Source organism: Cryptomeria japonica, chromosome 6, assembly GCF_030272615.1.
Source record: "Cryptomeria japonica chromosome 6, Sugi_1.0, whole genome shotgun sequence".
NCBI classification, from domain to species: domain Eukaryota; kingdom Viridiplantae; phylum Streptophyta; class Pinopsida; order Cupressales; family Cupressaceae; genus Cryptomeria; species Cryptomeria japonica.
The window spans coordinates 189,288,746-189,303,314 of record NC_081410.1 but is presented as its reverse complement, the minus strand read 5'-3'; the positions used below and the strand labels follow the sequence as shown (position 1 = coordinate 189,303,314).

Here is a 14,569-nt window from a genome sequence, read left to right as displayed (position 1 = left end):
ATCCTCTATTGCTAAGTTTTTTTATGCTCATACCATACCATTTCATGTGGCACGTTCACCATATTTTAAACAAATGCTCAAAAATGTGATCGTTGTTGATTCCTCATTTGTTCCATTTGGAGAACATAAGCTAGCACCGCCCTTCTTAATAGAGAATATTCTAAGATGAGTGCTGATGGAAGATATGAGACAAACATGGATAAGGGATGAATGCTCCATCATGATGGGTGGACCGATATCGAACATCAACCACTCATCAATCTTATGATCACTAGTTCAGCAGGCTCTTATTTTCCTAGAGCTATTGATTGTTTGAGGAAAAGGAAGGATGCAACCTTCCAAATTTCAGATTTTGAAAGATGCTAGAAGAAGTTGGAGTTTCTAATGTGTTGACGTGTATTTTGTACACAATCATACACAGAATAAAATACCCAAGGGTACCTTATCCTCTCTTGAATAAAGCCTCTGATTGCTGAAGATGTCGCAAAAAAGGATCAATCAGGGTGACTCCAATGTTCTTTTATGTAGGGTCTCTATGTGTGGATAAGCACCAGTGGTCGTTGTGATTGCTGTTTCATCAAGGGGCCTTACGTATCCGAATTGCAGGAACAAGATTTCCTAATACTAATGAATTCCAAAAAAGATCAAAAGGGTAAGATTTGCAAGGGATAAATTCTAATCTAATCCTAAGAATGACCCAACGTGGGCTAGACTTGGTAAGATTCTACCAACTTCAGTATCGCCAAGGAATTACAACTTTACTGAAACTGATGCGATCTTCTAAGGTGAATAATGATTTTCAAATCATCAAGAATCATAGGCACTACCATGAAGGTACATATTAATGACTCAATAATGAATGAAGGTTTATGCAATCCAAATATTTCCAGTTGACCACACAAGGCGTCCTTACAATCAGTAAGAAGCTAGTGGTTTGGAATGTGAATCTCACCAAAGATCAAACCCAACACTTAGTCCTTCAAACTTAAATACTACTTTGACTGAGAATGATTCAAGAAAGTAAACAACCATGAAGATAACCACAAGAATTGCAATAAAACACCATAACTTCAATATTTTATTGATCTCAAAGCCATCATAAACAACAATTGTTTGAAATTCCTTCTTCAAAGCTCAATCTTGCTACAAAATAACTTGTTTCTCCAAAAAGCTCTAAACTCTAACTGCAAATCTTCTAATCTCTCTATTTTCTAATCTCTAATTACAAAATGAAAAGGAGTGAGGGTATATATAGCATCATCAATTACAATGAACGGCTCAGATCAAAAAGAAGATCAATGGCCAAGATTATGACACCTAAACCCTAATTAGGGTTTATTACAAATAGTCCCCTTTTTATTGAACAATATTAAATGCATAGCCAAATATTTAAGTTGGCACAAAAATCTAGGAGACATAGACCAATGACAATTAAGGTGCCACATCATCTATAACAACCTTTCTTCTAGAATCTTATTCCCTTTCCAATGCTCCTTTTTAGCATATGCAATGAATCTAGACACGATTCCTTCGATCTCAACAATTGGAATCTCGGGAAGATTCCTCATTCGTTCCTCCAAGTGGATGACCTGATCAAAAGCCTTGAGAAGAGCAGTGTCCCATCCAGGTTCAAGTTCTTTGATTTTCTCAATCAGGAGCATGGTAGCAAACATCTGATCCCGTTGCTCATCTGTGATAACATTCTCATCTTTGCAAAAGATGACCTTGACTCTTTCTTCTAATTCTTGCAAATCCACATCTGTCTCAACTTCGATCCTCCTGCCAAGAATAGTACATAATACTTCAAACACCTTGTCCTAGATCGGATGGATAATCTCTTCAACTTGATTGCATTTGTTACTGATGTCTTCAAAAAGAACTTCCTTCATCTGGACTAAAGTTGACCATTGGAGTAAACTATGAGGTCCTCCATCCATTATCTTTTCTTGTGCTAGGATCTTCCTTGATGTTTGTCTGATTACTTGCAGGACAGGAATGATAACATCCTTAGTATGAGCGAAAGCAGCTACCGTTATCGTTAGGTTGTGGATGATCTCAAGAACCTGGATAGCCCTGTGAATGGTCTGCGTCATTCTTGTTGCAAATTCAATGGCAACTGTATGGGATTTGTCAATCCAAGAGCTCATAAGCTGGACCAAACTCCTGACTCTCTCTGCCTCACCAACTGATTCAAGGGGAAGTGCCTGCACAGGAGATACTGCTGGATCCTGACGCCTCAAAGGCTGATTGAGATGGCTAAAGTAGCCTCTCCAAGCACCGACCTCTCGCTCAAGCTTTCTATTCTTTTCCATTTCTTCCTTAAGCTTGTCCTTAAGTGCCTCAAATGAATCAGTGGCCTCATCCAGTGTCTGCTCGGCTGTGAGTGGACCAAGCTCAAATGTCTCTACATCATATTCCTCTGCAAGGATTTCACCTTCATACTTGTCTACTACCGGTGTAGCTATCTGTAATTTCCTGGATCCTGTCTCATCTCTGATCATCTTGGACATCTTAGTGGCCTTCCTCTTTTCTGTCACTTCCTGAGAATTTTCAACAAGGCTTTCTAAATCAATCACATTATCTTCGTCCTCGATCACAATCACCCTTGTTAGTCTCTCCTTTAACCAATCTGGAATGGTAGATCTTGTTTCTCTAACTTGTATCTCCTTAGGCAATGTTTCTTCTTCTCTGAGAGGAGATGTCACTTCGTCACCATCCTTGTCTTCATGTAACTCATTGACTTGGAGAGATCGACTTGATGAACGTTGAGGTGCCTGTCCTTCTTCATGTTTATCGTTTTGTACCATTGATTCCATTGATTCCTCCATTTCAAGTGTCCTCTTCTCTTGTCGAGAAGATGTGTCGGATGAACGATCTCGATTGGCTTCTTGCTTCTTCTTGGAGGATTCTCTTTTCTCAGGTCTCTCTTTCCTCTTCGAGCCTCTAGGATGAGGATTGCCTTCACTTGCGCTTCGAAGGTTGCCTTCGCTCGTGCTTCTGGGATGAGGGTTACCTTCACTTACACTTATTCCTCCTTCTCTTGGTCTTTCCTCCAAAGTAAAAGTCATAGATATGCCCTGCTCTCTCAACTTTTGATGTTGCACATCAACCCATCTGCGAGTACAAGACAAAACTGGAGCCATCAAAGCATCTAGATCCAAAATCTCAGGTTCATTCCAATCTATCCTTACTGCTTTGCTTTCTCGGTCATAGGATGATTGGAGATGTCTGCCACTGTCCTGAGCCTGGTCGGCCACTTTGTAAATTTTGCATTTCCTGATGAAGTCTAAAGGCAATCTGGAATGCATCTTTCTTTTCACTTCAAAATCATCTGAGAGGTTCATCCAAAAGTCTTCTATCTGAAACTCATGCTTGTACTTTCTACCAACTGTTTCCTCTATATACCCATAAGGATCAAAACTCTCTCTTAAGGCAAAGAATGAAAATGAATATAAGGCCAACTCCTTTTCTGCATCATCCATGGCTGGAACATTAGGACATATCTCAACTGAATTTCCTAGTATGATAGGCACAGGAACTCCATTTCCATGCCGGTGTCTGAATGCCTTCACATAAGCTGCTAACTATCTAGTTACCTCAAGTAACACTATTCTGTCTATCGGATATCTCGGCAACATGTAGGGAGGTGAAGGACATCCATGAACTCTAATATAAGTAAATTTCTGGAATTGGATGAACCAAGCACCATACCTCTTTACAAGCTCTTGTGCATCTTGAGATAGCCGATTGTGAATCCCACCTTGCAATGTCCTGGTGATGTTCATTATGAAGGTATCATTGACTAACTTGTAGTCATTTCCTGGTGGATGATGCAAATGAACATAGGAATCACAAACTCTGACTTCCCCGGGCCCTCTTCCAATCACTCCTCTGTGAGGTAATCCTGCATATTCAAAACTCCTGATCAAGGCATATATGATGTATGAACTCATGTGGAAGGACTTGGTAGCCTTCAGTCTTCTTAACTGTACGTCCAAGCAATGGCTAATCATTCTAGCCCAATGAATTGTTCCTTTTCCTTGAACTATCACTTGGATGAAGTAGAACATCCACTTCTCAAAATAGAAGGCTTGAGGAGCCCCTATAACTCGGTTGAGTAATGTTATCAAATCTCTGTACTCCTCCTGGAAGTCGATCCTATGTGGTGTGTTTGGAATCTTGCTCAGGCGAGGACGACTCTTGAGTAACCAATTCTTGTTGATGATGCTCAAGCAAGTGTCTGGATCATCTTCGTACATGGACCTGGCTCCTTCTAAGCTTTTATAAATCATATCTCTGTGCTCCGGAAGATGAAAAGCCTCACTTATAGCCTCCTCTGAAAGATAAGCCAAAGTGTTTCCCTCCTTGGACACGATCGATCTGGACTGTGGGTCATAATGGCAAGCACACTCGATCATCAACTCATGGCACTGGATTGCTGGAGGGAAACCGGCCGCCTTGATAATGCCACTTTCAATTATTCTCCTTGCGACAGGTGATGGCTTGCCAATGTAAGGGACCTCTCGAAACTTCTTCACACTGAAGTTTCCCCAGTTGGTATCTCCAATGTTGCTCCACTTCGACACGATCTTGGTCTCCAATTCTTCATTCTTTTGATCTTCCTTCATGAGGGCTAGACGACTGGTGGATGCTCCTGCCTTTGGGGTCGCCATCGTGACACCTACACAACATTTCATAATAAGTAACAGATTTTGCAATGTAGAAATATAGATTAAAATTTAAAGTTTGAATTTAGGAAACTTCATGATAAATCTTTGAATTATCATTTCCTAAATATAACGATGCAATTTGGAATTTTAAGATTCAAAATTCAAAATTCAAGATTGAGGCTAGGACGATTCAAAATTCAAAATTTGCACAAGGGAGATCTTGTCATACCTCTCTTGAGAACTAACTCTAAAAAAGATGTAAAATTAGGAAATTCGCTAGGCAAAATGAAGATCGAAGTCTTCTAGCAAGTGCGCCTCCTTCATCAACTTCACCACCCTTTGGGATCTTCAACGCTTTAAGGAAAAATCGCTCCACCTCTAGCCTCCAACTAAGTTCGCTCTCCCTCTTGGATTGAAATTTCGCTCCTCTCCTTGGATCAAAATTCGCACTTCTCTTGCTCCTCCAAATCGTATGTAAACAATGATTGAATGATGGATTAAAATGCCTCAAAGTACCTCCCATATATAGGCGCTTATGCATTGCAATCCCCATAGGCCGACTTGGAAAATAAGGCCAATAATAAACAAAATTTACAAAAAAGGAGAGGGCCGACCTTGCAAAAACATTAAAATAGTATCCCCAAGCGCACTCCCTTCTTTTAATAATAATTAATTTAAATGCCTTTAAAATTAAAATTTCGATTTTTTTAAAAGGCTAAATTCAATTATTAAATGCCATGCGCACTTATTAAATGTCAAATTAATTTCGAAATGTTTCAAGGTTTTTTTTAGTGAATTTGGCATTTTAATGTAATTCAAAAATATTGGCGCCTAAGCATGGGAGGAATAAGGGACACTAACCACATCGCTCTGGTCCCTGGGAGAGGGACAGGAGCACCCCTTCATTTTGGCCTTGTATTTTACGTTTGAAATCTCTTCCTTTACGTCCAAAATGGGGTTCTCGCTTGGCATTTTGAGTCTAATTTATTCCATCTTTGGAATGAATGCTTTTTAAACCATTTTCGCCCTGGTCCCTTGGTGAGGGACAAGAGCGATTTCACCCTTTTGACCTTAGTCCTCGTACTTTTAATTGCCAAATCAATTTGTGAGGTAGGCAATGATCATCATTGTTCGTTCTACGCACGTTTAACTCGTTTCTCCAAGACCAAATGAGTTCTTCCAAGGATATTGGCCCTGGTCCTCCAGTGAAGGACAGGAGCGATTTTTGCTTTTGGGCTCAAAATTGTCAATTATTGAGGTTAATTCCTTGTTCTTCGTCCTTCGAAAGACATTTTTGACCTTGTGTAACCTTGCCTTGACGTAGTTTTTGAGGGGAATGGTTGATTCTACAGAAATCGCCCTGGTCCTCCAGTGAAGGACAGGAGCGATTTTTGCTTTATGGCACAAAATCTTAATCATATCAACATCAAATTCTCTTCAAGGCGTAAAACATTGCTTCTTATTCCTCCTTGAGTCTTGCGAACGATAGTAGCACTCCAAAATGTTAGGCAATCAGGCAAATTTGAAGATTTCGCTCTGGTCCCTTGGAGAGGGACAGGAGCGCCTTAGTCCATTTTCATTGAATTTGGTGGTCTTTGCAACTTCGTTCTTCTTTAAGGCATTCTAAATATCATTACCATCATGTGCCTTGGCCTGGATTCAACCAAATTTGGAAGGGAAGGCTAGATAATGCATATTTCGCCCTGGTCCCTGGGTGAGGGACAGGAGCGCTTTGGCCAATATAGGCTTCACTTTGCATTTTGCAACCTTCAAAATAATCTTCAATGGATTAATTGAGTCTTCCTTCCTTCATCTCAAGCTTGAAATTCGCTTTTCCTTAGCCAAGAACTTGTCCTTTGAGAAAATCGCTCTGGTCCCTGGGAGAGGGACAGGAGCTACCTTTGGAATTCGCCTTGGTCCCTGAGAGAGGGACAGGAGCGCCTCTTCATTTTGGATCGATTTTCTCCATTGTGGTTCATTCAAGTTGTATTCAATGAGCAAAACGTACTTTCTTTGTCCTTCTCAAATCGCGAAATCATTCAAATCTTGCAAGGATAAGGCGAACTTGGAATTCAAGCTCCAGTCCTTCAGTGAGGGACAGGAGCGATTTTGCAAACCTAAGCTTATCCATCATTTGTTAGTCTTCCAAATTATATTCAATGGATAAATCATTCTTTCCTTGGTCTCTTCAAATCGCAAAATCACTTGAACCTTGTGAGGACCATGTAATTTAGGAATTCAAGCTCCGGTCCTTCAGTGGGGGACAGGAGCGAACTTATCATCTTAGCATATTTCCTTGCTTGCCAATTACTTCAAATTATATTCAATGGACAAAACATGCCCTCCTTGATCTCTTCCAATCAAAAAATTGTATCGGTCCTGCAAGGACAGTGTAATTTCGAAGATCAAGCTCCGGTCCTTCAGTGAGGGACAGGAGCGATTTTGGTCCTCAAGGTCAAATCTTCATAATTATCATCTCAAATTTTCTTTGCTGGGGAAGATACCATCATTTCACAAGTTATGAAAAAAAAAGTCCAAATCCAAAAAATGTCCAAGAAGGTGTGTTCTGAGGAAAATCGCTCTGGTCCCTGGGTGAGGGACAGGAGCGATTTTGTCTTACTAGGCTAAAATTTCAACCTTTCATTGCCATCGACCAAGTCTGGATGCTCCTTCATGCTCATTTCATCCTTCATTGCGTCCTTGATGCTTCAATTCGATCAAATGAGGCCAAAAATGATCTAAGTAAGCCATTCGCCCTGGTCCTTCAGTGAAGGACAGGAGCGATTTGGTCTTAAACCTTAAAAACTTGTCATTTTGAGTCTTCAAAATCTTCAAAATCTCCAATTTATGTTCGATTGCATCCCCTGGAGACCCTGCACAAAACAAATCAAACAAGTCAATAACCAAGATGCATAAAATATCAATTTCGCCCTGGTCCCTGGGAGAGGGACAGGAGCGATTTAGCCTCTATAGACCAAAGTATCCAAAATTTAGGTTTTCAGTCACTTTACAAGGCACAATTAGGTTATCTCCAAGGCCAGGGGTCAGTTATCAAACCTTCCAAAATTTGGTCAAAATTCACCTGGACAAAATTGCACAACTCCATCATTAACACTTAGGTAAAATTTGGACTCGCCTTCAAAATTCTGACTGGACCTAGACAGACATACCTGACTTCCTGACAGACTCAGCCTATTTCAAAATTGCAACCTTCGGGAGGAGGCTTAATAATCTTCAAAATTCAACTGGACTTCGACTTGAAAATATCAAAAGGAAACTCCAAAGGCTTAACCCTAGTCCAGACGACTCACTCACTTACTCAAAACCCTAAAAGCAGAGAGAAGAACAGGCAAAACCGAGCAAAAAGAGGGGGTCCCCATTTTAATGGGGCGATGTGTGAAATGGTCACAACATAATGTTGTTCAAGTAGTGACTGATTCAACCCAATTGTGTAAGTTAGCTGGATTGATAGTGGAGTGTGCTTAAAGCACATTTTTCGGACCCCGTGTTGTGTTCATGCATTGAACAATACCTTAAAGGACATTGGGAAGATAGATTGGGTGAAGGCAATGATGTCAAAGGCTAGAGATTGCATATATTCATTTGCAACCATCAAACTCACTTTATTTAGGACATTTTCAAGGAGGGAATTCCTCAAGCCCATGGAGACTAGATATGCCAACTACTTCATTTTGTTAGAGAGGATGCTTGAGGTCCAAAAGGCTCTACAATGAATGGCGGTCAATGAAGAGTGGGGTGGATGGCATGAGGCAAGCACACCAAAGGGAAAAAGTATGAAACAAAAAATCCTTGATGATGACTGGTGGTCCACGGTGAGGTAAGGAAATTCCTGATTTTATTATTTAGTTTTTAAAATGTTAATTTAATAATTCAATAGATGTTTCTCACTTGTGAAACATGTCCACTCTTTTTAATGATTTTAATTTTTGTAGCTTGTTTGCACTTGCAGATATGTTTTCTCCTTCATTGAACCTATTGTGCGAGTGATTATATATATTGATACTGACTCTCCTAGCCTTGGAGAGATTTATGAGACCTTTAATAGCATGCTTGGACAGATCAAGCAAGCAATTCTTAGCAGGGACCCTACTTTGAGATTTTATGAGGAGCATCTTAGACCCATTGTGACACGACGATGGAACATGCTTCATACGGCAGCCTATGCTCTCAATTCCAAATGGTATGCAATGAGACCCAGGAGAGTGCTCCATCTCATGATGAAGAGGCGAAAGAAGGCTTCATGAAGGCCCTTGCAAAAATGTATGCTGAAGAGGAATCTGCTTTACTTCACATACAATGGCTTGCATTTGCCAATCTCCATGGTCCAACCTTCAACAAAGCAGAGGCGAGGTCAGATAGAGCTACATTAGCTCAAACCAAGCCTATTGGATGGTGGACATGGCATGGCAAGGATGCATCGGAGTTGAGAGTACTTGACATTCATCTTCTTTCACATGTTGCCAACTCCTATACTGCTTGCCACATGTAGCTTCATCCAATCAGTCAAGAGGAACAACCTTACCTCTAAACGATCAGAGAAGTTGGTGGCAGTACATAGTGCTTTGTGGCTACAGGATTGCCAAACTCCTGAGCATTGTCAAACTCCAGCCTTGCGTTGGGATGTTAATTCCGAAGATACTATACAAATCGATGAGGAGGCATGGGAGGGATTGGTTGGGGTTCCATTGCTTGAGGAAGCCCCTTATGCTGGCATTGATTCAAACTTGAGCTCCAATTTCGATTTAGACCTACCAGTTGCATCTGCTGATTAGGGACAGCCATATATTTTTTTAGTTCTATGTTTATGTCATTTCATAGTTGACAATTGGAGCCTTTGGGCATTTTTTATATAATTATGTAATATGTATGCACATTGACAATGAAAGCATTTGAAATTTGTTAATTTGTTTGTCAATTCTCATATGAAATCTCAACTCAAGTCTAATGCTATGTATATTAAGCTTCTACAATGTTTATGATGAATGCTTTATCAATGTTATGAGATGAATATTTGAAATTCCCCATATTTTTAAAAATTTCCCTATTTTTGAATAGTCATCCCATGCCATCCCCTAAAAAATGGCCCAAAAGTACCCCTACTAGAAACACATCCCGCTGTCCCTGCCGTGACGTCCCCATCCCTGAAACTTGGGGGAGCATAGTTTCAAACCAATTCCTCTATATAATGTTTGTTGAGTGAGAACAAGTTTGATGTCCCATAATTGAAGACAGACTAAGCATATAGGATGATTCTCTTTCAAATTGCAAGGCCCTAGTGGCTAAACTGTTTTGGAGACGTACCTAAATCCTTTGAGCCTTTGAAACAAAATCCTTCTAGCTTAATACCTGAACACTGATCTTGTGAGTAAGATCTTTCAAAATCCAATATTTGGAAACGTATCCCAGGTATGGTAGACAATCAAAGAAGGGAAGTCCCTTATGTCTAGCTATATTTCCTAAATCATCAATATTTACAATGCCAAGACTCCCATTCTTGATTCCCAACCCCTTAAGCCCGCCACGTACTTTGAGGACTTTAGAGTCGACGCGATTACCTCTATGGAGCAGCTTTATCATTGTATCGACATGTGCAAGAAACTCTTCTACTCTCCATCTATGCTGAAAACATTTTTGATGAAGACCAATGGTTTGTTGCGGGTGCATGGGAAAATCAGAAGCCTATGGTGGAGATTAAAATGCAGTTGATTTTGCTTTCCAACTACCAGGACCATTTGCCAATTAAGCTTCTATTTTTTGGTTATGTTGCGATTTAATTTTGCAAGGGAGTATGCCCCCTAGGAATAACTGCCTTACAGCTTAAATACATTTATTTGGTTTTTTTTAAGTTATTGGGTTAAAGACTAGTTCCCAAATAGGGCTGCTTGGGTTTTCCTTAAAACCCGGATTTAGGCTTCTGTAACCTGCTTAAAAACCGACAAGCTGATAATTTGAAATTTCAGTTTCATCTGTTGTGCATGGATAGCCTAAGTTTTTCACCCTTTTTTAATAAAATTGGCAAAAGTTTCAAATTCTAACGTAAATAGGCAAGAAAAGTACAACAAAATCAACTTCGGCTTCCATACGCTGCCATTTTTCCTAATAAATTCACCCAAAACTGGCCGACAATTAACCCAACCAGAAACAAAATTAGTTTAAGAAAGAAAAAATGAAGAAACAACAGCAGAAACTAAATCATATTTTATAGCGAACCTGAAGAATCGCCATCTTTATCTGCTCTGCGACAATTGACGGACAATCTACGACGGGCAGCTGTAGCATGGGTTAAGTGAGGTAATTTGGAATTCTTCTTGGTAAGATACAGGTGATTGAAATTCCTCGTGAAAGATGTCCGTGATATAATTGACGGAGATGATTTATTACAGGCCGTAAACGCTGCTGCCGAAGCCGCCATGAACACAAGTTCCTGATTCCCAATTGTACTAAGGCCTTAACTGGTTTAAATATATATTGTATATTTTAACAATCGGTGACTTGTCTGCCAACATGTATAAGAAAGCAAAACACGTGGACTGCGTTCCAGCCTAGTAAAATGCACATTTTATTGCGAGGTATTTAGGCCTCCCATTCTAAATATTTTTATAAAAGTTCATATTTATCAAAACGATATTATTATTATAAGCTATTATATGCTTTGGAGGTGCTTGGATCTTCTTCTTTTTTAATTCTTTGAGATAGATTAATAGGATATTCTAATTGTTATAGTTTAATTAGTTGAGTGTAATTGGTGAGGAGAAAGGTATGATTTTTTGTTTATATCATCTATAAAATTCAATTTTTTTTAATTTATATTCACTATCGTGGGACTCGAACTCAAGACCATGGGGAGCATACCCACGCCTTAAGTTGCGATTCATGACCGGGTGAGCTAGGGCCAAAGCCCTAAATTCAAATTTTTAGATGTGTAATGGGTCATTTTTTAAACATTAAGGGAATTTGGCGGATTGGATCTTCTTAATTATGCTTCTTTAAAGAATGATTTTCAATTTAGATGTGTGCTCCTTCATAATATTGTTATTTCTTATATAAAGGTGGAAATGTCAATGTTTGTGTAATCCAATTGTTTCTAAAAAGATAAAAGAGAGATAATTTATATAAGAAGAAATGTATCGAATAGATTTAAATTTAAAATAAAGTAGAATGGAGAAAGTAATGATACAAATATATGCCAATAACTCTCAAAAAAAGAAAGTTAATTTTAGCAAAAACAAATGTCATTAATACATTATTTGTAAAGGTAATTACAATAGACTAAGTATTTCATTTGTGTTGAAGATGCCTACATTCTTTACGATTTATCTAATTTTTACATCAAGTAGTTGTCACCAAAAAATATGTCCACGTACTAACCCAAACACTTGATTTATAGGGACAAAAAAACCTAGAAATAAGAAATGGCTTCTAAAACCATCAACCCGACAATTATTCAACGTCCTCTAGTTAGACCCAAGCACCTTCACCTTGTGAGTGCATCCCTCATGTATAGAATGTAAATTCTCCTTGAGAATCCTTAGTCCATACAATCAGAGAGTCCACCTAATTAAACAAAGCACTTAGTTTAAAAGTAACCAATTGATTTTACACACAAACTGTTATCAGTTGATCAAAGATGATTTACAAAGTCTATTTGTAACCCTACAAAGTATCTTTCTAGCCCTAATTTCAAAGATCAATGTAATCATCTTCTACACCATAAAAATGATCCAAGTGACAAGATTGAATACATGAGTGGAATCTCGAGATTCAAATCTACTGTACTACATTCCATAAGGTGTCACAATTATAATATTAAAATATAATTTATGAAAGGTGTACAACACATATTTCCTAACAACAAGAAGGAAGTTTCTATACGAATATGTATGGGTGTGCGTACATAAAATTCATTAGCAAAACAAGTTTAGCAATACCATTTATTACTTGCATGATTTGTGTTTTTTACTAGTGGTGAGTCTAATATTAACATCATTGATGTTCAACTGGAAGTAAAGGTCATTTAAGGCTTTTAAGTTTATCGACATCATCATGATAACACAACCACCATCTTAAGGAGAAACGACCTTTATAGCATTCAAATGTACACTTTTAATCTAGCATTTTACCAAAACATTATGCATATAAATCCTCCAAAATGGCTCATGTGAGTTACAAGAGAAGCTTAATTAATCTAAATTTCCACATTATGAAGGTAACATTATTTATTCTTAGTAATCAATGTCTATTGGTGTACTTATAATGTCTCTATGAAAGGTAGTTGTGTTATGCTAGAGCTATCTTCGCTTATGTAAGCTCTTTCTTCTGGTAATTCTAGAAGAAATAATTATTGTAGACACCTAAAATTAATTAAAATAATATTTAATTAATTTCAGCCTCTCCACATAATTAATTAATTTAATTGTGTTGGTCATGTTCTTCCTAAAATTAATGAAATCAAATTTAATCAATCTTATCACTATAGTCCAATAATTAATTTATCAATAAATTAATTATTTCCCCATTCTTCTAAAGTCACCTCAACCATTATTTCTTCTAAACCCTATTTAGTTAATTAATTTCAATTAACTAAGCTAGTCATGTTATTCCTATAAATCATTTCTTCTAATCCCCACTTAACTTAATTAATTCTTCTAGAAGCATGATTATCGTTATTTCTCTAATCTTAAATTCTTCCACTCATTCTCTCTCCTCTTGTCACATCCTCATAACTTTCCCACTTGCACTCTAATCCCTCATTAAGCCACCTAATCAATCCCCTTAATCATTTGCACATCCCTAATCACCTTGGTCCTTTCAAACAAATTTAAAATCTTTGAATCTCCCCATGCATCCTCTTATTTGGAATTTTTAATTCCTTCTTCCTTCCCCCAAGGAATTGTATATTCTTGTTTCTCTTCCCAATGTACTTGGGAGCTCTTCCCCGTGAACCTTGAAAGGTGTGGAGACAAGAAATACCTTTATGGCATATCTCTTGAATTGCACACCTTGTCCTCTCAATCCATGTGCTCCCTCTCAAATTGATCTCAACCCTTCATCCCAATATCAATCTTGACCCTTCATTTTGGCCTCCTCCAATCTATAAATTGGAGTCTCTTCTCCTCACAAATCATCCACTTCCATCATATTCTCATGATGTCCATTTGAGGATGAAAATACTCCATCATGCCCTCGTAATGCCAAAATCTCTCCATAACCAACCCATATCATCCATAATCATCATTTGAATCATATCATGTCTTGTTATGTAGTGGAGAACATTCCACATCCCATCTTGGACCAATCCAAACAAACTAGGAAGGGGCGCATTCTTGGCTTCACTGAAGATCTAATCGAAGGAACAAGAGAGAACTCTCTCTTGCAAGGTATATGATTTGTTGGTTTAATGTTTTTACTTGATTTCTTATGTTATTTGAGTTTAGACTAACAATCTAACCTTGCATCAGCACGTACGATCAAGTATAATGGTAGTTCAAATTTTTTAATTTAAATTTGGTATTTTCCTACTTTCTATTTTTTGTAGGTGGCGGACTTACTTCAGCACGTGCACGGGTGGATTAGTGCTTGCGCAGGCATCGTAGTGCATCCGCCTGTGGAACAATGCCTGCGCAGCATCCCTTAGGTATTTTTGTTTAATTGATCAAATTTTGAGTTTTCCAGATCTGTACCGTTTGTCCAAGACCAAAAACTAAAAATACTAATTATTTCTGCTACAACACGTTGGTCCAAGACATACATTTTCCCACTAAAGTAGTTTTCTTATTGCATTTCTAGTTAAAAAATTATGAACGTGTGGGATTAAAATGAACCATTGTCTTTTGTGTTTGGTGCACTTGCATATTTAGTTCCGGGTGGACCCGTCATTG

General features: G+C 38.4%; 1 protein-coding gene across 6 annotated transcripts in view; it reads right to left on the bottom strand.

Moving 5' to 3' along the window:
- LOC131077626 (uncharacterized) overlaps nt 1–11,301 on the bottom strand; it is a 127,184-nt gene extending 115,883 nt beyond the window's left edge. For 5 of the 6 annotated variants that reach the window (XM_058015163.2, XM_058015162.2, XM_058015161.2 and 2 more), the window contains exon 1: nt 10,902–11,155. In XM_058015163.2, the coding sequence (XP_057871146.1) occupies nt 10,902–11,103 (202 nt within the window). In that variant the 5' untranslated portion in view covers nt 11,104–11,155. Of the gene's footprint in view, nt 1–10,901 lie in introns of all 6 variants that reach the window. The other variant, XM_058015160.1, reaches the window with a different exon arrangement.
- Nucleotides 11,302–14,569: the final 3,268 nt, after the last annotated feature.